Source organism: Ochlerotatus camptorhynchus, unplaced genomic scaffold (genome assembly GCF_037179485.1).
Source record: "Ochlerotatus camptorhynchus isolate MF236.1 unplaced genomic scaffold, CSIRO-AGI_Acam_v1.1 ptg000350l, whole genome shotgun sequence".
In the NCBI taxonomy this organism is placed as follows: domain Eukaryota; kingdom Metazoa; phylum Arthropoda; class Insecta; order Diptera; family Culicidae; genus Ochlerotatus; species Ochlerotatus camptorhynchus.
In genome coordinates, this window is record NW_027040838.1 from 662,630 (window position 1) to 688,525 (window position 25,896).

General features: G+C 40.2%; 1 protein-coding gene across 2 annotated transcripts in view; it reads right to left on the reverse strand.

Annotated features, from left to right (window-relative positions):
* Positions 1-884: 884 nt before the first annotated feature.
* Positions 885-25,896, reverse strand: part of Nepl16 (Neprilysin-like 16) — a 46,386-nt gene continuing 21,374 nt past the window's right edge. For both annotated transcript variants that reach the window (XM_065231315.1, XM_065231316.1), the window contains exons 3-11: positions 23,194-23,770; positions 22,830-23,122; positions 22,589-22,756; positions 22,433-22,516; positions 22,006-22,281; positions 9,849-10,001; positions 9,667-9,773; positions 1,632-2,072; positions 885-1,564 (exon numbers count right to left, since the gene is read on the reverse strand). In XM_065231315.1, the coding sequence (XP_065087387.1) occupies positions 1,465-1,564; positions 1,632-2,072; positions 9,667-9,773; positions 9,849-10,001; positions 22,006-22,281; positions 22,433-22,516; positions 22,589-22,756; positions 22,830-23,122; positions 23,194-23,770 (2,199 nt within the window). In that variant the 3' untranslated portion in view covers positions 885-1,464. The remainder of the gene's footprint in view (positions 1,565-1,631; positions 2,073-9,666; positions 9,774-9,848; positions 10,002-22,005; positions 22,282-22,432; positions 22,517-22,588; positions 22,757-22,829; positions 23,123-23,193; positions 23,771-25,896) is intronic.

A 25,896-nucleotide genomic window follows, 5' to 3' on the forward strand; every position in this document is an offset into this window, starting at 1 on the left:
GGAATATTCTTTAACCTTTAACGCATGAATATCTATTGTTTTGTTTGTTTCCTAAGGGAATTGGGTTTCTTTTCTCTAAACAACAACCAATTTGCTAATCACCTACACTAGCAACTAGCCTAACCTTCAACCTCGATTGTTAGAAACTGTTAATTTTCTTCACTTAATTGACGCAATATCTTTCAGCTTTAGCTCAATTGAAAAAAAAACAAGGAACTACGCAAATTTACATGCACGGTACGAATTTCCGACGGTATCGTTTTGCCATCGAACAGAAAATAATATTTAACTAGGATATGATTCGAAATGTATAAATTTTCATCGCACATTGCCGTATAAGAACATAGGTGGGAAGGGTTTCAATGTCGGTTGGTTTGTATGCCTTCTCTTATGACTGACTAATACTGATGTTTGAAACGTTTGTTCGTTGTTATTGTTGAAATTAAGATTCCGTCGCACTTAATGGGCAGCATAGATGATATCCTGAAAATCAGTTCTACCATGCTTCTTAGAAACTCTACGAAAATGTGCTCTACAGTTTTGAGAAATCCGACAATTCGATTGTTGAAAATCAGTTAAATTTTGAAATTAAGGGGAATTCAAATATTTTCGAGAACCACACCGAAGAAAACCGGTGAACGAATGTTAGAGTCTCCATTCTAAGTAGCTTGCACACAATATTGCAGACAAGTGGTTATGCTTTTTTTGGTCACCCGCACGGACGATGAGACCGAGTCAAAATTGAGTTGACTTCGGCTTGATTTTTGCAGAAAGTGGATTTGCTTACAACGGGTAAATTTTTTTTCGATTTTCTCGTTCGAAAAGTTCTCGAAAATCGCCGAAATGTTACTCTGTCTAGGAGTGTACTTAGAATGAGTGAAACCTCCTTCGCCTTTCCTCATATTCGAGAAGTTCGTGGAAAATTTTTCTTGAAAAATTGAGTCGAATCCAACTTAGCGTTTCATCAACAAAATAGATTTCACGAACAATTATAACAACAACAATGCAAACGTTTTCTCTTGCATAAGAGTCATAAGATAGCATCTACCAACCATCTCCGATGCCAACTATTCAAGTCCAATTCAAATGAAATAAAAATTGATCTTTCCAGGGTCCGATTGTGAAGTCTAATTTCATAATCCTAATAAATATCTTCTTTAGCGCTAATTTAACCATTTGCAATATAACCACAACTAGCCTTTCTACTTACCAACATATTACAGTAACCGTACCTTTCCTAATCAGATCTAAAACTTCTAAAGCGCCTATTTATTTAATAGTAAAAGATTCCTAGAATCTATAAATTCCGATACGCGCTCTTTCTCTCCGCCTCCCTCCTGTCTGTGAGCGACTAGAACGACACTTTGGGTTGTTTTTTTGGTTTGTTTTCTTGGATAAATAACGCATCTAAATGTACATATCACTATCGCTCTAAGTATGTTAGGCTACATGGGTGGCCGCTATCTACCAGATGTCGCAGTTCTTCTGGTAGCTCAGCATCGTACTCGAGTGGCACAGAAAGACGTCCGACGCGCTGCCACCCTGCGAAATCAGCCACGTCAAGCTGGAATCGAGAAAAGGCAAAGTTTCAATTTCAAGAACTGTCATTCAGATAGTCACCTGCCACCTACATCTCATCGAAATCGTTGGAATGGACGTCGACTCCGCTGTACTCGGACTCGGCGCACAGTTCCTGGGCGGACATGAGGAAGAATATCTGCGGTGGCGTAAGGCTGAGGCCCGGCAGCCGGTTCATTCCCTTGATGGGCCCGGTCAGCGACAGGAGCGTGTGGTAGGCGATTTGCATCCCGCCCGAGTAGATGAGCAGGTCCATCCGGCTCGAGTTGGAAAAGATGTCCACCGAGTTCGGGACGCACTGCATGACCTTGCCCTCGAAGGCCTTGGTGATGGAACGGAGGATTTCCTTGGCCAGCGCCGTACCCAGGGTGGCGTAGTGCAGATACTGCGGCAGCACCGGGTTGAAGTACGGCACCAGGACGACGGACAGCGGGACCACGATCGAGTGACTGAGGGTGTCGTAGAAGATTTTCGCGATCTGCGGGTAGGCGTAGCTGGAAGGAAAGAGAGGAATGGTTGATGATTTCAATTTTACACTCCCTAAACTGATTGATAAACTTGTGACCTTTAATTATGGCGCCCCTGACGATTCTTGGTCGGTGAAAAAAATTGCTCCGTAGTTCGCAAACTTCTACAAAGTGCACTGAACTGTTATGAAGTTTGTCGTTCTTCTAAAAAGTTCCCTAAAAAGCAAATTTAGTTGATTTTCTGCAAAGTTCCCTGAACTTATTTAAAGTTTCCATGACTTTTACGGAGTTCCCAAAACTTGTTCAACGTTCAAACATGTACGACGCATTTCCGAATTTCTACAAAGCTGCCTGAAATTCAACACAGTTTTCTGAAGCTCTTAGAAGTTCCCAGAATTTCTACTAAATTTCCTGAATTTCCACGAGTCCCCTGAACTTTGGAACTTTGGATGGGACTTTGTACCTGAACTTGTAAGAAATTAGTTGATTACAACATATCCAAATATTAGTAAAGTTCCCTTAACTTCAACAAAGTTTCCCAGACTTGTTCAAAGTTCAAACTTGAGTCGTTTTCCCGAATTTTTACAAAGCAGTCTGAAAGGAATTCAGGCAGTTTTTTGAAGCTCTAAGAAGTTTGTCGCATTTCTACTAAATTTCCTGAATATCTACGATGTTTCCTGATCATCTAAAAAGCCCCTAGAGTTTTACAAAAGTTAATGAACTTTTAGAGAAATCCCACAACTTGAACGAAGCTCTCCAAATTTCTATAAAATTTGCTAAATTTCTCTTGATTTCACAAAATATCTTCACATTCTGATGAAGTTCTTCACAGTGCTCTGAAGCTCTTCGAAGTTCTCCGAATTTCTACTAAATTTCATGAAATTTTTACGATGTTCCCTGAACATCTACAAAGTTCCTGAAGTTTTATGAAAGTCAATTAAGTTTGAGATAAATTCCAGAACTTCAACGGAGCTCTCCGAATTTCTGCTAAATTTGATGAATTTCTACGATGTCCCCTGAACATCCACAAACTCCTTGAAGTCTTACGAAAGTCAATGAAGTTTAAGTGAAATTCCTAAGCATCAACGAAGCTCTCGAACTGTCTATAAAATTCACTAAATATCTCTGAAGTTCACCAAATATCTATAAATTCTGATCAAGTTCAACGCAGTTCTCTGAAGCTCATCGAAACTCCCCGAATTTCTACTAAATTTCCAGAATTTCTACTAAATTTCTTGAAATTTCTAAGATGTCACCTGAACATCCATACAGTCCCTGAAGGTTTTCGAAAGTAAACGAAGTTTGAGAGAAATCCCTGAACATCAACGAAGCGTTTAGAATGTCCATCAAATAAATTTCTCTCATTTTCACCACATATCTACAAATTCTGATGAAGTTCTACGCAGTACTATGAAGCTCTTCGCAGTTCTCTGAAGCTCTTCGAAGTTCCCCAAATTTCTACTAAATTTCCTAAATTACTACTAAATTTTATAAATTTTCTACGCTGTCCCTTAAACATCTACAAAGTCCCTGAAGTTTTTTGAAAGTCAACGAAGTTTGAGAGAAATCCCTGAACTTGATTGAAGCTCTTGGAATGTCTATCAAATTCGCTAAATTTCTCTCATTTCCACCAAATATCTACAAACTCTGATGATGCTCAACGCAGTTCTCTGAAGCTCTTCGAAATTCCCCGAATTTCCTAAATTTCTACTAAATTTTATCAAATTTCTACGATGTTCCCTGAACATCTACAAAGTCCCTGAAGTTTTACGAAAGTAAACGAAGTTTGAGAGACATCCCTGAACTTGATCGAAGCTCTTAGAATGTCTATCAAATTCGCTAAGTTTCTCTCATTTTCACCAAATATCTACAAATTCTGATGAAGCTCAACGCAGTTCTATGAAGCTCATCGAAGCTCCACGAATTTCTGCTAAATTTCCAGAATTTCTACTAAATTTCCTGAATTTCTACGCTGTCCCTTAAAAATCTACAAAGTCCCTGAAGTTTTTCGAAAGTCAACGAAGTTTGAGAGAAATCCCTGAACACCAACCGACTTTATATAAAATTCGTTAAATTTATGTTAAGTTCATCAAATATCTACAAATTCTGATGAAGCTCTACGCAGTACTATGAAGCACAACGCAGTTCTCTGAAGGTCATCGAAACTCCCCGAATTTCAACTAAATTTACAGAATTTCTACAAAATTTCCTGAAGTTCTACGCTGTACCTTAAACATCTACAAAGTCCCTGAAGTTTTTCGAAAGTCAACGAAGTTTGAGAGAAATCCCTAAACTTCAACAAAGTTCTCCGACTTCATATAAAATTCGTTAAATTTCTGTTAAGTTCACCAAATATCTACAAATTCTGAGGAAGTTCTAGGCAGTTCTCTGAAGCTCTTCGAAGTTTCCCCTATTTCTACTAAATTTCCTAAACTTCTACTAAATCTCCTAAATTTCCTAAATTTCTACTAAATTTCCTAAATTTCTATTAAATTTTATGAAATTTCTACGATGTTCCCTGAACATCTAAAAAGTCCCTGAAGTTTTACGAAAGTAAACGAAGTTTGAAAGAAATTCCAGAACTCGAACGAAGCTCTTAGAATGTCTATCAAATTCGCAAAATTTCTCTCATTTTCACCAAATACCTACAAATTCTGATGAAGCTCAACGCAGTTCTCTGAAGCTCATCGAAGTTGCCCCGAATTTCTACAAAATTTCCTGAGTTTCCACTAAATTTCTTGATCTTCTGCTAAATTTTCTGAATTTCTACGCAGTCCCTTGAACCTCTACAAAGTCCCTATAGTTTTTCGAAAGTCAACGAAGTTTGAGAGAAATCCCTGAACATCAACGGAGCTCTCCAAATGTCTATAAGATTCACTAAATATCTCTGAAGAACACCAAATATCTATAAATTCTTATCAAGTTCAACGCAGTTTTCTGAAGCTCATCGAAGCTACTCGGAATTTCTACAAAATTTCCTGAATTTCTACAAAATTTTATAAATTTTCTACGCTGTCCCTTAAACATCTACAAAGTCCCTGAAGTTTTTCAAAAGTCAACGAAGTTTGAGAGAATTCCCTGAACATCAACGAAGATCTTAGAATGTCTATCAAATTCGCCGAATTTCTCTCATTTTCACCAAATATCTACAAATTATGATCAAGTTTTACGCAGTTCTCTGAAGCTCTTCGCAGTTCTCTAAAGCTCTTCGAAGTTCCCGGAATTTCTACTAAATTTTATGAAATTTCTACGATGTTCCCTGAACATCTACAAAGTCCTTGAAGTTTTACGAAAGTAAACGAAGTTTAAGAGAAATCCCTGAACTTGATCGAAGCTCTTAGAATGTCTATCAAATTCGTTAAATTTCTCTCATTTCCAACAAATATCTACAAATACTGATGAAGCTCTTCGCAGTTCTCTAAAGCTCATTCGAGCTCCCTGAATTTCTACTAAATTTCTTGAATTTCTACGCTGTCCCTTAAACATCTACAAATTCCCTGAAGTTTTTCGAAAGTCAACGAAGTTTGAGAGAAATCCCTGATCATCAACGAAGCTCTCCAAATGTCTATAAGATTCACTAAATATCTCTTAAGTTCATCAAATATCTATACATGCTGATCAAGTTCGACGCAGTTCTATGAACCTTTATAAGTTCTCCAATTTTCTACAAAATTTCCTGAATTTTCACACATTGTTTTGAATTTCTACTAAATTTTCTGAATTTCTACGCTTTCTCTTGAACATATACGAAGTCCTTGAAGTTTTTCGAAAGTCAACGAAATTTGAGAGAAATCCCTGAACATCAACGAAGCTCTCTAAATGCCTATCAAATTCACTAAATATCTCTTAAGTTCACCAAATATCTATAAATTCTGATCAAGTTCGACGCAGTTCTCTGAAGCTCGTCGAAACTATCCGAATTGTTACACAATTTCCAGAATTTCTACTAAGTTTCTTGAATTTCTACTAAATTTCATGAATTTCTACGCTGTCTTTTAAACATCTACAAAGTCCCTGAAGTTTTACGTAAGTCAACGAAGTTCGAGAGAAATCCTTGAACTTCAACGAAGATCTCCGACTTTAAATAAAATTCGCTAAATTTCTCTCATTTTCACCAAATATCTACAAATTCTGATGAAGTTCTACACAGTACTATGAAGCTCTTCGCAGTTCTCTGAAGCTCATCAAAACTCTCCGATTTTTAAAAAAAAATCGAGGATTTCCTGAATTTCTACGCTGTCCCTTAAACATCTACAAAGTCCCTGAAGTATTTCGAAAGTCAACGAAGTTTGAGAGAAATCCCTAAACTTCAGCAAAGTTCTCCGATTTAAAAAAAATCGTAATATTTCTGTTAAGTTCACCAAATATCTACAAATTGTGAGGAAGTTCTACGCAGTTCTCTGAAGCTCTTCGAAGTTCCCCGAATTTCTACTAAATTTCCTAAATTTCTACTAAATTTCATGAAATTTATACGGAACATCCTTGAAAATATCTACAAAGTCTATGAAGTTTTAAGAAAGTCAACAAAGTTTGAGAAAAATCTCTGAACTTGAACGAAGCTCTTCGAATGTCTATCAAATTCGCTGAATTTATCTTATTTTAACCAAATATCTTTAAATTTTGATGAAGTTCTACGCAGTTCTAGGAACCTCTCAAAGATCTCCGTAATTCGTCTAAATTTCGTGAATACCCACTAAATTTCTTAAATTTCTACTGAATTTTCTGAATTTCTACGCTTTACCTTGAACATCTACAAAGTTCCTAAAGTTTTTCGAAAGTCAACGAAATTTGAGAGAAATCCGTGAACTCAAACGAAGCTCTTTGAATGTCTATCAAATTCGTTAAATTTCTCTTATTTCCATCAAATATCACAAATTCTGATGAAGCTCAACGCAGTTCTCTGAAGCTCATCGAAGCTGCCCCGAATTTCCACAAAATCGTCTGAATTTTCACCAAATTTCTTGAATTTTTGCTTAATTTTCTGAATTTCTAAGTAGTCCCTTGAACATCTACAAAGTCCCTGTAGTTTTTCGAAAGTCAACGCAGTTTGAGAGAAATCCCTGGTCATCAACGAAGCTCTCTAAATGCCAATCAAATTCACTAAATATCTCTTAAGTTCACCAAATATCTATAAATTCTGATCAAGTTCGACGCAGTTCTCTGAAGCTCATCGAAACTCTCCGAATTGTTACAAAATTTCCAGAACTTCTACTAAATTTCCTAAATTTCTACTAAATTCTATAAATTTTCTACGCTGTCCCTTAAACATCTACAAAGTCCCTGATGTTTTTCGAAAGTCAACGAAGTTTGAGAGCAATCCCTAAACTTCAACGAAGTTCTCCGACTTTATATAAAATTCGTTAAATTTCTGTTAAGTTCACCAAATATCTACAAATTGTGAGGAAGTTCTACGCAGTTCTCTGAAGCTCATCGAAGCTGTCCCGAATTTCTACTAAATTTCCTAAATGTCTTCTAAATTTCATGAAATTTATACGATGTTCCCTGAACATCTACAAAGTCCCTGAAGTTTTACGAAAGTCAACGAAGTTTGAGAGAAATCCCTGAACTCGAACGAAGCTCTTAGAAAGAATTTGCTAAATTTCTCTTATTTTATCCAAATTTTGATGAAGTTCTACGCAGTTCTATGAACCTCTCAAAGTTCTCCGAAATTCGTCTAAATTTACGGAATTTCTAAAATATCCCCTGAACATCTGCAAAATTCCAAACTTTTAACGAAAGTCAATGAAGCTTGAGAAAAATCTCTGAACTTCATTCCGAAATTCTATAAAATTCGCTAAATTTCTCAGTACGCTAAAGATCTAAAAAATGTGAAGAGTTCTACACAGTTTTCTGAAGTTCAACAAAATTGGCTGAAATTATGAGAGTGACTGATTTAATTTTGAATTTTCTGAACTTCAACAAAATTGAAAATTGTGCAGTATGGGAAATGGCTCTAATGTTGGCCTAAGTGCCCCTAATTTGGGCCCATACATAAATTCAGCAATCGACTAAATTTTCAATAGCGACCAAAAATATCCATTAGTACCGTCCCAATGACGCGTTCAGCTAGATATAATTGATAAATAGCAAATTTTTAGCGATGGGCCCAATCTTAGATCCATAGGTCAACATTACATTAGATCCATAGGCCAACAGAGAGAGCAGCAGACTCATGGAACCACCAGCTGAGCGGAAGATTCGTGGAACCATAACCGAGGCTGGAAACCTCGGTCCAGTCACGACAATGGCGTAACTCGGTTAGTGAAAACCAGATAAAGCTTTCTTGTGAGGATGCTACTGGTGCTCCCGGAGAAGGCAGTTTGAAATTCCTCTAAGAGGGCAGATGAAATTCCCCCGAGAGGGTAGATGAAATTCCCCCAAAAGGGTGGATGAAATTCCCCTAAGAGGGTAGATGAAATTCCCCCGAGTGGGTTGATAAAATGCCCCCGAGTGGGTTGATAAAATGCCCCCGATCTTCAATAAACGAGAGTAGGAGAGGGGAAGAATGAAGTAGATAGAGTTAGTGTGGAATAGAAATGAGTAGAATCGAGTGAGCGTGAAGCGTGATAGACCGTATGAAAACGGGATCTCTTTGGTTCGGAAATTTTGCTAGAGGTATACATATGAGGTACCTAAGCTCGTTGACTACACTGCCGTCTACAAACAAATCATCCTTCCCGTAATAGAATACGGGATGCCAATCTGAGAGATTTGCGCCAAATGCCACCACCTTAAACTCCAAAGGATCCAGAACAAGATCCTAAACAGTCCCCCGCGGACTAGAAATTCTGAGATCCACCTCCTGGCTGGAATTCAAACATTAGAAGAACGGAGCGTATGCATCCTGGACAGGTTCAGAGACACCTGTCTGAGATCAAATCATCAGATCATACGTGATCTAGCACGTTAAGTTAAGTTATATTCGTAGTTAGGTAGGTTTTCACTTTTTTCAATTCAACAACAAAACACACCCCCAAAGGGATATTCTTTAAACTAGTTGAAAAACGCAAATATTAAATTAGAATATCAAATTAATCAAAGATCAAGAGACAGGTAGGCTACTCAATTAAAATGATAAATCAATGTACTATCATAATCAACAGAAATAAACATAATTTTACTACTACTACTACTCGTTGACTGCACTGCACTTTGGAGAGATCGGACGATCGGCAAAAGACAAAAACAGAGGGAGCAGCAGATTCGTGGAACCGTGACCGAGGCTGGAAACCTCGGTCCAGTCACGACACTTACTTTGGAGTTGATGCCTTTCACCTGCTCTCTTGTTGTTGTCAAAAACGAAAAGAACAAAACAACCCAAACTTGAGTTCTATTCACCCAACTCGACAGTTCCGTGCGCCAAGTTAAAATTGAGTAAGTTGTGTAAAACTCAATTTTGAGTAGTTTGAACTGGACGTTGAGTGAAAACAACTTATAAGTAAGTAATCATGCGAGTCAATGAAAACAACTCAAAATTGAATAGGCACACGGAACTGCCAACCTGGGTGAAAAGAACTCAAAATTAGGTCCCTTTTTCTTTCCGTGTAAGCACAAACTTACTTTCAGGACAAAGTAAGGCATATTCAATAGGATGTAACATTTCCGGTAGAAGCAAACTTACGCCGTGTGGGTGCTCTCCGCCGAGACATTCCTCACCGACGAACGGTTGTTGTTGAGCTGGTAGATTTTGAGCACATTCTCGAACCAGTTGTCGGAACTGATTTCAATCTGAAAAGGAAAATTAAACCACCATTAGAAATAAGGATAATTGTTCATCGCCGAACGTAAAAAAAATGTTCAAACCTGATCCAGAATGGAAGCGATTTCCGTTCGGTTGAACAACGTTGGCCACACCTTGGCTTGGACCTTGAGCTGCGAGAGACGCACCAGGGCCGCTCCCCGCAGCGACGGAGCCCGCTTCAGGTGTTGCTTCATGTTTTCGAACATTTCCTCTGTCTGTAAAGGAAGTAATCAATTTGAGTTACAACCCGCCACCGTTTTACCACCGTCAGTCAATTTGACATTGATTGAATAAACGGAACCAAAACTAATGCTGTATGTATTTTAGTGTGATGCCCCAGTTCGGAAGTGCAAACACGCAAATCAAGAAATATGGCACATCAATTTCCGCAGTCGTCGATTGAGTGCGAGGTAGGCGTGTAAATCATGTTTTATTACTGCCGCATTTTGGCGCCATAAATCACGGAAAATTGACATCCGGTGTAGCTATCGTGAATCGTAAGTTCACGTGATTTGAAAGAGTGTAAATCGTAAACTTTTACAGATGTTTGAATGTTAACGATGCAGGGAATCATGTAGGATTTGTTGACTGACTGACTGACCATTTGCGTGTTTATGCTGATGAATGGGTTCAGTTCATCATTAGCATGCAACTGACGTGCAGTAGGTACCTACAGGCACTTGGCCACTTGCATTATTTTGTGCACGCAAACAAAGCAATCATTAGCTAGGTAGCTACATACAAGTTGCAAACAAGGTATAAATAATGTTTGAAAACTACTCTTAGGATATTGCTTTTCTTTGCACTGCCTTTGTTTCTGCTTTCGCTAGAGTGGATTGATTTGTTCTGGAAGCGTTGCTTTGAGCTGGGTATTTTTTTTCTTTCGTAGAACACTCACAACACAACCTTGAGTTTGGGTTCGCATGCTGACTAGGCAAAGTACATATATCAATTCTGCAAAAATACGAACCTTGTGTAGTGACCCAGTTCTGAGACATATATTCATGCTACAAATCTTCGTGAAAACTTCACTCAACGTTCACTAAGTGAAGTTCTCTTAAATTATACGAAGGTTCCTGTACTTCCATAAAGTTTCTTGAATTCAAAATAAGCTCCCTGAATTTCTTTCCAATCCATTGAGCATATCCGAAATTCCCAGCGCCTCTATGGTGTTCCATGAATTTGTGGGCAGCTCTGCAAACTTCTGGAATGTGCTGTGAACTTTTTATCCATAGTCAACAAATGCAATGCTCGCTGAACATCTACAAAGTTCCCTTGACTTCTAGAAAATGCTCTCAGCTTCTTCGAAGTTCCCTGTGAATTTCTGCCAAACTTCTGGCAAGATCCTGAACCCAGGAATAAAAAATCATTTACATTAATTTGCTTCTAACTTTTTGCATCAATAGAATTCCTTCAAAAGCTTCATTTCATATATAATTTTACGGAATTCTGTTGATGAAAAAAGTTAGAAGCAAATGAATGTAAATGAAAGCACGAAATGAATGTAAATGATTGTTCATGCCTACCTGAGCCATTTCTACGAAAATTTCTGAACATTTGGTCAGTTCCCTGTAATTAAATACCCAAAACTTCCAGGAACTTCATTAGACTGTTTTGAATTAAGTTCTCTGACAAACTCTGACTAAACTAATACGAAGATCCCTGAAGCATGAGCATGATTGACCGCCCACGGTTGCTACTCTGTTATTGCCAGACCAGCTGAAATTACACAGAGAACCAATAGACGATGCTTGGGACCAGCAATCATCCTCGATGTGTGAAAACTGGGGATCTCAAACTAGACAATACCAGCGCCGGCCGCGCCCGAACACAGGTTAAGAAAGGAAGGGATAGGAATGTGTTGACGTGGGAGGCCCCGTAGTCATGTTAACAAATTAAACGATAGACGAATCTTGAATGTGGATGGGCTTGGGATTAGACTCATGATGTTCTGCTCAGTAAGCAAAAACGGTTGCTCTAAGGCCACCGAGCCCCTCATATCACATTATACCGTTACTCAAGTTGTTATAACTATTCAAACCCCGCACCGACGACAACGAAAAGTTTTACAAAATACACGATAAACAAGCGATCATACATTTTTAATGTCAAATTCTAAGACTAAAAGCTACGAAAGAGTACTTAGGCCTTCATTAATTTCCACTTTCACGCGACGTTCAATGTTTCGATTTGCTCTTTACGCATGGTTCAGGCAATCATAACAAGCTATCACCGACGTGACGATTGTTTAATCCCTGGTTAAACCAGTTATTCAATTGAAATTACGTTCTCGAATTTCTCTTGGTATGTTATGAACAACAGAAATAAGCGATAATTCATGTAGTTTCAGCGGTTGATGGTTAATTTTAAATATATTAAAAGTACTGCCTACGGCGACTACGACGGCGTATACGACAGCGACTACGACGGCGGATACGACGACAACAACAGCGAATTTGTGAGCTTCGTGTCTAGTGCTTTCCCAGGAACCGTTCACGGCCACCAGCTACTGCCCGTCCAGTCTTGGGCGTATCCAACGAGGCATCCTTGAGCTTGCTCATAATCTCCGACACTGGCGTGAAAACAGCAGACGAGCACTTTTGCAAGCCGTAAACTCGCTGATTCATGGCAACGTCGGCAACCAAATCACCACCAAAACTCACGTCGGACACATTATCAGCACTCATCAAACTCGCACACGGTGACGAGACTCTCGATAGAACTACACGCCCAAAGCGTAACATCCGGTAGACAATGAAAATCACAAGCACACTTACAAAAAACACACCCATGGAAAGAAACGGAACTATTTTTAATTTGCTCACTACTTGACTAGCCTATTGGTCCCAAGCAAATCGATTGACGTACCCCATTCTAGTCGAAATTCTAGTACTACACTATGTTTGTTTTGATTCGCTATGAAAGATTGACAGATACAATGAGGGGTTCGCGGATTTTCCTATGTTTCGAGGGGTGCATCGATTAGCTTGGGATCGAAGAGAGTACCAGAGCTGAAAACTGGAGAGTTGTCAGTCTTCTTGATATTTTGTCTTTGATAAAAGAGAATGATGTTTTTTAAAACTTCGCATGACGTCTCTGAATATGGCGAATGTTGCCTGAAATTCACAGATATATGTTAAAATTTGGGACCGCCCTTAGCTCAGTCGGTAAAGGCCCAGCTACAAAGCAAGACCATGCTGGAGGTGGCTGGGTTCGATTCCCGGTTCGGTCTAGGATTTTTCTGGTTGAAAAGTTTCTCGACTTCCCTGAGTATGATTGTACTTGCCACACAATTATACTAATGCAAAAATGGTACAGGCATCGAAAGCTCTCAATTAACCCTTCGTTACTCGCGCTAACTTTTGTAACACGAGTGCGTTCTACTTTGTACAACAGTGTAAGTTTTCCATTGCCATTTTGCAGCCGAACTACCAATCGATATGAAACCAACTGGTATTCCTTAAAAAACTTGTTTTTAACTAAACAAGTTAAACTTTTATCACAGTTAACCCCCAAAAATGCGGATAATAGAGAAAATGTGAATGGAAACCGCGTAAACGGTGTCCGTACTACGTGGGATTTGACTTAATTGGTTACAACATGGAAAATCTCGAGATCCTGACCAGATAGAAAGTTACTGTCTTCGGCAAACTTGTTCAGTGGGTCAAGTATTTTTGGCTGGTGGACAGTAGTTCAGAATTTTCTCACTATGCGGCGCTAGTATACACGTGAAATTCTCATATAAAATATCTCGAGATCCTGACCAGATAGAAAGTTACTGTCTTAGGCAAAGCTGTTCATGAGATCATAGCCTTTTTGCTGTGAACAGTAGTTCAGAATCTTCTCACTAGGTAGTGCTCGTATACATGTTAAGTTCTCGCATGTGATACATCACTAGATCCTGACCAGATAGAGAGTAAATGTCTTTGGCAAAGTTGTTCAGGAAGTCAAGATCTTTTCGTTGGTGGACAGTTGTTCAGAATTTTCTCACTACTCGGTGCTAGTATCCACACGCAATTCTCGCAAATACAATAGCTCGAGATCCTGAGCAGATAGGAAGTTACTGTTTCCGGAAAATTTGTTTAGGGGGTCAAGACTTTTTGGCTGGTGGACAGTAGCCCAGAAATTTCTCACCACGTGGCGCTAGTAAACGTGTACAATTCTAGCGTATGCTATATCTCGAGATTCTGAACAGGTAGAAAATTACTGTCTTGGAAAAAGTTATTCATGAGGTCAATGCCTATTGCCTGGTACACAATAGTTCAAAATTTTCACACTACGTGGCGTTAGAATACACGCGAAATTCTCGCATGTAAAATATCTCGAGATTCTGACCAGATATTTTTCGCTAGTGGACAGTAGTTCAACATTTTCTCACTACGTAGCGCTAGAATACACGTGTAATTCTCGCCGCATGTGGTTTGTTTCGAGATGCTAAGTGGCGCTAGTATACACGTGAAATTTTCTCGAGATCCTAAACAGCTAGAAATTTACTGTATTTGGCAAAGCTTTTAAGGAGATAAAGATCTTTTAGCTGATGAACAGTAGTTCAGAAATTTCTCAAAACTTGGCGCATATCAAGTATCATAAAATAAAAATACAATTTACATCAGCCTAAGTGGGATAAGACAAATATATTCTGGATACATAAATTGGGGTGAGTCTTCCACTTGTATACCTCTGATAAATTAGTGATAAAACGTATCTCAGATGGAAAACATTATCTTAAAAGATCAATATCACTGAAACTTCCATCAAATGAATGTTTAGAGTCTCCCGTTCATTCTAGGCTAATTTCAAAATGTCTTATCGAGGGGTCTAGAACAAAAAAAAAATCCCTGTATTTACGTGTGCACGGACAACGAGATTAACTCAGAGAGTGAGGCACTTTTGCTCAGTTGAATGGAGAAATTTATGAAACCGTACACCCCCGATCATAAGTTTAAGGACACCCCCTAAAAACGTCCAATGTTCGTTCTTTTTAGAACATTTGAAAGATTGTGAATGGAAATACGAAGAGGCAAATTGCTCAATATCATTTTCAAATGTTGTATACCAAAGGTTCACCTAAAGTTACACTATTTTTCAAAATTTACTCTGAAGAATCATGATTGATTTTCTCATAATTGACCTGAAAAAAAGTTTTGAAATTAAAAGCAATAGTAGAACCATTATGCTCTACCATTCATACCATTCAAATAACCTAAGGAGATCAAAAATTGGACGTAAAATGAGAGAGCTTTGAACAAAACACATTTGCATGTTCACCATCCGGAAGAACTTTGCCGCATGTACAACTTTGACAATGACAGTTACTTCCTGACCTTAAGCTATAGCATAAACAAATATTTTACATGCACACTAGCGCCGAATACCATAAATAAAGGGTGATACGGTCAAAATTTGGTCAATATCAACTTGACGTATTTCTTTCAATTTTGCATTTAACAAACCTGAACACCCCTCATTTTGAAGGTGTGTGTGTGTAGAATGTTGCTCCTATTTTGATTTTGGAATTCACTCTTCAGTTGTCAAAATGCCGTCCAAGCAAGAAGAGCAGCGTATCAAAATTTTGCTCGCGCATCGCGAAAATCCGAGCTACTCGCACGCAAAGTTGGCAAAATCGCTAAAAGTTGCCAAATCAACCGTTACAAATGTAATTAAAGTGTTTGGGGAACGTTTGTCGACAGCCAGGAAGTCTGGATCGGGGGGAAATCGAAAACCGGAAGCCGCTGAGACGACAAAGAGAGTTGCCGGTAGTTTCAAGCGAAACCCTAACCTCTCTCTCCGAGATGCCGCAAATAAGCTGGGTGTATCGTCTACAACCGTGCATCGAGCCAAAAAACGAGCCGGACTATCGACTTACAAGAAGGTAGTGACTCCAAATCACGATGATAAACAAAATACGACGGCCAAAGCGCGATCCCGGAGGCTGTACACGACGATGCTGACGAAGTTTGACTGCGTGGTAATGGACGACGAAACCTACGTCAAAGCCGACTACAAGCAGCTTCCGGGACAGGAGTTTTATACGGCAAAAGGAAGGGGAAAGGTAGCAGATGTTTTCAAGCACATGAAATTGTCAAAGTTCGCAAAGAAATATCTGGTTTGGCAAGCCATCTGTACCTGTGGCTTGAAAAGCAGCATTTTCATAGCTTCCGGGACTGTCAACCAAGAAATTTACGTGAAAGAGTGTTTGAATAAACGTCTGCTGCCTTTCCTGAAGAAACACGGTTGTTCCGTACTGTTTTGGCCGGATTTGGCATCTTGCCATTACGGTAAAAAGGCCATGGAGTGGTACGCCGCCAACAACGTGCAGGTGGTTCCCAAGGACAAGAACCCTCCTAACACGCCAGAGCTCCGCCCAATTGAGAAATACTGGGCTATTGTCAAGCGGAACCTAAAGAAGACCAAAAAAACTGCTAAGGGCGAGCAGCAGTTCAAGGCAAACTGGCTTTCTGCGGCGAAGAAGGTGGACAAGGTGGCTGTACAAAATCTGATGGCAGGGGTCAAGCGTAAGGCCCGGCAATTCGGATTTGGAAAAGCGGAAGCCTAACTGAATATTTTTCCTGAATTTTATACTAATTGAACTTGAAAAAGAAATTTAATTTGATTTTTTAAATAAACGATTTCACCGATTTACACGCGTTTTCCCTTGACCAAATTTTGACCTATCACCCTTTATTATGAACTATTTACTGTTCTCCAGCAAAAAAGCTTTGATCTTCTAAACAACTTTGCCGAAGACAGTAATTTTCTAGCTGATCGGGATCTCGAGCTGTAGCATATATGAGGATTGCACGTGTATACTAGCGCAGCGCAGTGAGAAAATTCTGAACTACTGTCCACTAGCGAAAAATATCTTATCAGAATCTCGAGATATTTTACATGCGAGAATTTCGCGTGTATACTAACGCCACGTAGTGTGAACATTTTGAACTATTGTGTACCAAGCAATAGGCATTGACCTCATGAACAACTTTTTTCCAAGACAGTAATTTTCTACCTGTTCAGAATCTCGACATTGACCTCCTGAACCACTTTGCCGAAGAGAGTAATTTTCAATTTGGTCAGGATCTCGAGATATTTTATACGTGAAAATCTCACGTGTACACTAGCGCCGCGTAGTGAGAAAATTCCGAAACATTGTGCACCAGAAAATAGGCTTTAACCTCCTGAACAACTTTGTCGTAGACAGTAATTTTCTATCTGATCAGGATCTCGAGATATAGCATATGCGAGAAGTGTGTACATGTATACTAACGCCACGGGGTGAGAAACTTCTTAACTACTGTTTACCAGCCAAAAAGTCTTGACGCCCTAAACAACTTTGCCGAAGACAGCAACTTTCTAGCTGATCAAGATCTCGAGCTATTGAATGTGCGAGAAAGGCACGTATTTCAGCGCCGCATAGTGAGAAAATTCTGAACTATTGTCGCCCAACAAAAAGATCTTGACTTTCTGAAAAACTTTGTCGAATACTTTTACTTTCTATCTGGTCAGGATCTAGAGATATTTTAGTCAAATCCCACGTCAAATTCCAATCTAGTAAAATCCCACGTAGTATGGTCACAGTTAACGCGGTTTCTATTTACATTTTCCCTATCATCCGCATTGTTTAGGTGTTTACTGTAATCAATGTTTAGCTTGTATAGATCAAAACAAGTTTTTTGAGGAATACTCGTTGGTTTCAGATCGATTGGTAACTCAGCAACAAAATGGCAATGGAAAACTCATGTGTGTTGTACAAAGTACAACAGTGCGAGTAACGGAGGGTTAATAACTGTGGAAGTGCATCTAAAACACTAAGTTGAGAGTACGCAATAAGCTAATATTTGATAAGCAATAAGCTTCTAATGCGAAGAAGAAAATGAAGAAGAGATGTTAAAAGTTCACAATGCTTTTCTAATGTTATTAGAGTTTCTCTGCGAATCGTAGAACGTCCTTAAAATTTGCAGAGCTTAGATGGCCCACAGCGACTCACGAAGAGCTACTGATTCCGATCAATAGCGGTGCGGCTTCTTCCTTCTTCTATGGATGCTCATGTGGGCTGCAGCTCGCTGCTCGCAGGCAGCCTATCGTTGTGTACTGGAGAACAATGTTCAACGCCACGCGCCAATATGTCGCTTAATACGGTTATCAGAGAAATCAAATTTTATCTTCATAACCATAATCCGGAATTCCCGAAACTGGTTCTACGGTGGCCATATGGCTTTATGGTTTTCGTTTTGAGAACCGTTGGACATGTTTGTGTGAGATGTGATTTGATAGGTCACTTGATATGGTTATCAGAGATATCACATTTAATCATGTCGTTTGATATGGATATGAGAGATATCAAATTTGACCATGATCCGGAATATCCAGAATCGGTTCAACGGTGGCCAAATGGCTCTATGATTGTTATTTTGAGTGCCATTGGTCATATTTCATCGAGTAGGTGTGATTTGATACGTCGCACGATATGATTATGATCGATAATAAATTTGACCATATGCTAGATGTGATTTGATATGTCACTTGATATGGTTAGGATATATACATAATTATGTTGTACTGTAATCGGTTGTTCTAAGTTTCTTAATCCGAAGTTCCTTTTTCGTCTTTTCCTGTTGGCTGGTAGTTTTGTCCACAGGACTACGCTAGTAAATGACAACTATTTTGAGTAAAACATTATTTCTTGTAATTTTGAGATTCCTATAGGATTGGTGATTGGTTGATTGCATGATCCGATCAGGTTGCAGCACGTAGCGAGTGATTCCTAAAATTTTGCATTCGGGTTTTGTTTCGTTTGTGAAGCAAAGTTATCAAAATTAACTCTTTAGCGATTTTGATTCGATGTGCAAGGTCGTAAATCGTGTGGGAAGTCTGCCTATTTACACTAAGGCAAAAGAACGTAAGAATTCCATATTCCACCACTTATGTATTTTAGCCACAAAAAATCGGTATGAATTTAATAATAATAAAACGGAGCAGACTGAAATCAAACCATGGACGTTGAGATTACGGAACCAGTGTGCTAACCGCTCGTCTTTAAACGCATGTGAAAATGAAATGGTTAAATGCGTATAAGAGCTACTTCATGTTAGACGAAAATCATTCATAAGTCACGCTTATGAAATTCATATGTGTCGTTCCATAAGTTGAGCCTTAAGAAATTCTAATAACAAAACCTACTAAAGCTCTATTCATCATTTTGCAAAATACTGTTGATGAAAAAAGTTAGAGGCGAATGAATGTAAATGAATGCATGAAATGAATGTAAATGATTTTCCATGCCTGATCCTCACTTTCGAACCATCAATACTCGTGCATATAGATGGGCTATAATGGCTGCTGGTTGATTAATTTATTCTTTGATTTACACAATGTTTTAGACGATGCTTGACGTTCACCATTTTTTTCAAAACTATATTGTTAAAAAATCAATAGTTTTACCCATTGTAATCAATACGTAGAGAAAATTCCGATCGATTGATACAAAAAAATTGAAAATGTATCTTGAAATAGCCGAGTTATAATCGTTCAAAACCTGACCATTTTTCGTTACATAAAACACAGGCGTAGTCCCACGTTAAAAGTTCCAAAAGAGCGATTCATCCCTGCTCACCGCTGTTCTGAACCGCATAAATTCATCTCCATTTCTCTCCTGTCACTCCACAACCATGCTCGGTGTTAGATGGGATTGCAGCACGTGAAAGTCCTCAGCAATGCCGATTTGCTCAAGGAATACTAGCCTTCAATCTGGAATACTATACCGATGTGCTGTACTTGCTCTACCTACTGGAATGTTTTGGAAGACCATGGGTGGGCCAAGGACAAGTACAAGAAGCTAAACGCAGCCATAGTTTCGATGGTCAAGGAGTAGTTTTGTTTTTTTTTCGATCTATTTTAAGACAGATTAACTGAAAATTCAAGCGTAAACATTCTACATTAAAACATAATAAACGATGCTCCAAAGAGTATGTTCATTTTAAGCGCAAGCGTGAATTCTTTAGGTGTCGTTTAAATCCTATTGCCTATTCGTAATGGTTTGTATCTAGTGATGTGAGTTGGTCGGTGACCTGAAGGCGACCATTTTGCTTGCTGAGTGGAGGGTCATGGGTTTAGTCTCATGCTCCTTCACATCAATCACAGTTTATTAATCACGAACGCATGATTTCATAAATCGATTCCCTTTAATTGCCATAATGGCGACAGGCTCTTAGTTCGTAGTGGTTTGTTGTGATGTAGGGGGCGTCGCGGCCTGTTGGTGACCATTTTTGCGTTGCTGAGCGAATGATCATTGATTTCATCCTAGGCCTGTTTACATTCTGATGCTTATCAGGCCTTTAAAACCGCAAACCTTAGTATCGGGAATTTTGGAAAATAGTATATTTCATCAACACTTTGATTGCACCACTTATCAAGGTGAATCCTGATCAAACGAAACCTACCTACTATTTGTTTTCCGTCGAATTTGTTTTCCGTGCTAAGCACCAGGACCTTCTGGTCTTAGAGTTACCTCTATGGCTTTACTTCCCGAAGGAAGGCGTGATTAGAGATGTTATGCTTCAGAACAGCCCGGTGGCGCCGACTGGGATTGAACCCAGGCCTGCTAGGGTGAAAGATAATCACGCTTACCACTACACCGCCGGCGCCGCTGTCCCACTCCAACCTTGACAACCCATTTATTTTTTATTTATATTTTTTGTTCTTATAACATTTCCATAAAATGTATGAATTTAATTAAAGCTCATAAAATTCTTACACTCTTCGGAATATCCTGTTCCGTGAAAATGATATCAATTTTATAGAATCATTTTAACTTTCTGCTTGAACCATTGCATTGTTGTGGTACAAATGGACGACAGACAAAACAGCATATGACAAAAGATCGAAAGTATAGGTCTGAAGGTACAAATGGTCGAATTATGATAAGGGGTCTGAAGGCTGAATGGACAAAAGTTCGAATGATGAGAAGCGGGATAAAAGATGGTTGAATAGTTCAAAAAGGAAGAAAATGTAGAATTGACAAAAGGTCGAATGGTTAAAGAGGGACAAAAGGTCGCACGGTCCAAAAAAGGACAAATGGTCGAATGGCCGAAAGAGGAACAACAAGTCGAATAGACTAAACGTCGAATGGTGACAAAAGGTCGAATGGTCCAAAGAGGAACAAATGATTTAATGAACATAAGGTCGAATAATCAGAAGGGAGCCAAATGGTCGAACAGCAAGAGGCATAATAAAATTAATTCCTTTAATTACAGCTTTCAGTACTTGAATTACACCCTGCTACTTTTTTAGTCCATTAATTAGAGTCGTAATTTCGTAATTAAAGTTCATTAACTACATTTTCAGTACCATTAATTACACTTTGAGTACTTTTAATTACGTTAAGTACGGCAAAGTTATTTTCCTTACTTACATTACAAGTTTAAAATGCTTTAATTACATTAAGTACTTTTGCATGGATTTAAAATTCAACGCACTGCACTGGTCAAATAATAATGTGCTTGAATCATTCAGCCTTTTGCCCATTCGACCTTTTGTATTTCAGTCCTTTTGTCATTCGACGTTTGGTCCATTCGACTTTTTCACCTTTGAATCGTTCGACCTGTTGTCTCTCTTTAGACCTTTATTTCATTCGACCTTTTGTCCCTCTTCTCATCATTAGACCTTTTGTCGATTCAACCTTTTGACCGGCTTCTCGTCATTCGACATTTGTACCATTGGACCTTTTATCCTTTCTACCTTTTGTCATACAATCCCAAGAACTGTTGATGTGTATCACACATATAATGTAGTTATCTTCAACGAGTTAACTATCACATCATGCCAGTATCGCATGTGTCACGGCATTGTCCCTTAAATAGCACGTCGAAAAGACGTATGTACCTAGTTTTCCACTTCACACCTTTAACAATTTAATTTACTTCACAATCGATCACCACCCTCTTGTTGAATACCGAATTGTGTACCGAAAATGAAATCGACCCCCCCACACAGCACCGCACTGGGGCGGGAACGGAGTCCACGTTAATTCCTTATTGATTTCACAAATGGTAGTGAAAGTCAACCAACGCCCTCGTCATCGTTGTTCAGAACTAAGTATGTCGGCATTCTATAAATTCATATTCGTGATTATTCATCATGACTATAACGTTGAAGCTGGGAACTCGCCCACCCTCTCAATGCGTCCAAAACAAAAAAAAAAGTATGCAAACAAGCAACACTCACCCGTTGGATTGCGTGACCAATCACCTCCTCGCTGTACTGACCGATGAACAGGGCCGAGCTAACCTCGGGCAGGGCCCAGTTGGTTGCCTTGGCGCAGACCAGTGGCGAGGGCCGTCCCGGCGGCAGCGTATTCAAGGCAAACAGCAACAGCAGCGCGTTGTGAATTACCCGGTTCTGGTGGGCGAGCAACAGTTTCCGCAGGTGCTCCAGGTAAGCCGGGCTGCGAATCACGATCGGACCGGACCAGTTGGCCGGCAGCAGGTCTTGCCACAGAAGCTGCGGGGAGTGATTGATTGCCTGAATTAATCCTAATTATGATATGATTGAGGAGGCAACTCGATGATGGATGATGCGTCTCCATCAGCGGTGAAATTTGCCTCTGCTGCCATTGAAGTTTTAAATGGGAATTCGATTAGCAAAAACTTACAAATGGATGCGTGCTCATTAGCGCTGTAACATTATTCAGCACGTAGCTGTTGGTGAAGTCCTTCTGCACGTAATCCCGCCGTATCTGGAAATGATGAATCACGATGAGAAATGAGCAATCGTTAGCTTTTTTTTTGTATCGGCCATACGCCCTCACCTGATTCAAATCGCGAATGAAGCTAAATATAACGCTCTTCTCCGATAGCCGCTGGTTGGCGCTCAGCCCCGGCGGCAGAAACACATTCATTAGCGCGTCCAACAGCTCGGGCACGTCTTCGGTGACGTCATTGGGGGCATCCTTCGGGCCCTGCCATCGGACGGGATTCTAGAGGGGGGGGGGGGGGGGTGAAAATAGTACAAGTGGGTCAAATGGATGCCGCCGACCGAGTTCAACATACCGCCAGAATGTGCAACGATGTGGTGGGTCCATCAATTATCAGCAACGTTTGCGGCTTGCGGCCGTAGCTCAGATCGTAGTAGATGCCGATGATTGGCATCGGGCCAATGCTTTGGATTTTTGATATCAGCGGTGATATGCTCTGGGGTCCCACGGAGCCAATTTGCAGATAGCCTCCCAGCTTGTCCAGGCGCATTTTGATGCTGGAATCGTTGAGCGTTTGCCGCAGGCAGCTGCCATACAGGCGACCCAGTTTCCGAAACACCCCGGAGGTGGTGTTCAGCGAGAGGAGCTCTGATTGAAAGCGGATGATAAAATGTAGGTTTATGTGCACGTATAACTGCATCATGTAGCTAGGTACTCACGTTGCATCTGAATGTCGGCAATCTCCTGGGGGCTCTTGACGGCCCGCAGGCTGTTGCTGCTCTCCAGCGGTGAGCAGCTGTAGTTTTTAAACTCCCTGCACGGCTCGACGTCCCAGTTCATGCGCGTTTGGATGCTGATGGCCGCGGCACGGCAAATCGGATCGGAACACTCGGGTGGTGGGGCCGGCGGCGGGTGGCAATCGTCATCGTCGGTAACGTAGCAATCCTTAGGCAGCTGCGAGGGGGCTGCCGAGATGAGAAACAGTATGGGCGACGCCACCAGGAGGGACGTGACGAGCAGGGTGGCTGCCGTGATGGCCATTTTGTGTACTGCCGAGGAGCCCCGCAGCCACATGCATGGTGCACAGCAAACCCAACCGACCGGGTTTTTCAGCGATGGCCGACCGTTGGCCGAGGAGGGCGCCGAGGCCGACGCCGGACCCGTTGCTGCTGAAGATGGTGGTGGTGGTGTTGCTGTCACTGCCGATGTTAATAGTTGTAGTGCTCCCGTTGAGGCGACGGGGAAAAGAGCTGCCTTGGAGGCGCCTTGCTTGCTGGTCGCAATGTGTGCCAAAGTCTGAAATGGGGTGGAAAATGGAAAACACAAGAGCTTCTGTTACATGCTGTCACTAATTGGATTGTGAAATGTGGAATATAGATATGAATGCGTCAGGAAGCGAAGTGATATGTGCACTTGTTATATCTGTGCTCGGAGCGTGCAAATGCACAAGAAGTGCATGCATAGGGAACGAGGGAATTGTTCGGAGAATGTCGCTTCCTTGATTGCTGTCCTTCGATTAAGAATGCTGCTTTTAGCAGTGTTGCATTTTTAAGCATGACATATTTTTTTTTACGTGGCGTCTTGAAACATAGGATCCGAATGCTCACCGGATGTAGTTCAAATTCATATTAAAGTTTACAACCAATGATCGGTGGTATCAGTATTGAAATTACTTGGAAGCTGAAAGCTAGCAATATAGGTCACATAAATGATAGTATTATATTTCCTGGAAAACCATATCCCAGATTGAACCATTTCCTGGAATATCATTTTCCGGAAAGGAACAACTTCCAGGCTGTTACAACAAGCGCAGATTTCTCGAATTTCACGGATGTAGAAAATTGGTTACCCATGCTGACTTCGGTTCTGATCACCTTCAAGTAACTTTTGAAATAACCAAAGAAATAATTTCTAATCCTAACATTTATGCCATATAACTTTGATCCAAATATTCCTTTGCAAACCAAAGATGATATTAAGAATGTTCTTGAATCTCAGACTACTTCTATAGTTGAAGCAAGCAGGGCCCAACAAAGTCACTTTCAATCGAAAATCGTCAAGCGACGACGAAGCTGTCAACCATCACTTTCAATTGAAAGTCATTCTGTCTTCGCTTCGAGCAGATCCTCTCCAACAACAACAGAACCACTTTCGATCAGTTTTCATCCTGTTTGTTTTGGCTTGACTTGTGGTCATTTCGTCTTTCATTGTCAAATGAACTTACTTTCGCAGTGAAGCTATTCGATCCAAATTCGCGCAGTTTTTCTGACTTTTGTTGATTGTTCACTCGGTTAATTGAAGCGCATGCTTATAGACCTGTGCACGTGGATATCGAATTTATCATTGTCGGGTGGTTTGTTTACCCATCAATATGGGTATTTGTGGTATCGGAATGACGTCTAGAGGCCGGAAATCGATTTCCGACGACATTTTGTAATCCATGATGGCGGCTTCCGATTTCCGAGAAAAAGTGGGAAATACTGATGCCAACCCATCAATATGGGCATTTTTGGAATCGGGGTGACGTCTAGACGAGATTGTCTCTAGAGATTGTAAATAGATATGCGACGCCATTCTTACATCCAAGATGGTGGTCTCCGGTTCAAGGAAATGTGGGAAATACTGTCAAATACCCACCAATATGGGTATTTTTGGAATCGGGATGACGTCTAGTGAATGAAAATTGATATCCGACGCCATTTTGAAATCCATGATGGTGGCTTCCGGTTTAAGGAAAAGTGGGAAATTCTATCAAATACCCATACATACGGGTTTTTTTTTAGAGTCAGGTGAATATGTCATGTGGTATCAATGTGGGTATTTTCAAAATCCCAGTATCATCTAGAGGCCCGAAACCGATGTTTGACGCCATTTTAAAATCTAAGATGGCGGCTTTGGTTTACAAAAAAAGTGTGAAATACTGTCAAATACCGATAAGTGTGGGTGTTTTTGGAATCGGGGTGACATCTAAAGGCCAGAAATCGAAGTCCGATGCCGATGAAATTCAAGATAGCGTCGAATATTAGCGGTACCGGTGGTGTAGTGGTAAGCGTGATTACCGGGATGTTCTGAGGCATAACATCTCTGAGCACGCCTTCCTTCGGACGGGAAGTAAAGCCGTTGGTCCCCGGTTCATGAGTTGATGGGGAGCTGCCTCCCTGGCGTCGGTAGCATTGGTGCTCAGTACGGAAAACAAGATCGACGGAAAACAAATCAAGAAAAAAAAAAAGAAGCGTCGAATAGCGATTTTTACGATCCACACGTCATCTTCATTTCGGAAATACCCAGATTTTGGGGTATTTGACACTTCTTCTGCAACCCGATGGCCTCATCTATGCGTCGTACCCCGTTCCAAAAACACACATATCTTAGGGTATTTGACACTTTTCTGAGCCCAATGACCGCCGTATTGGATTCCAAAA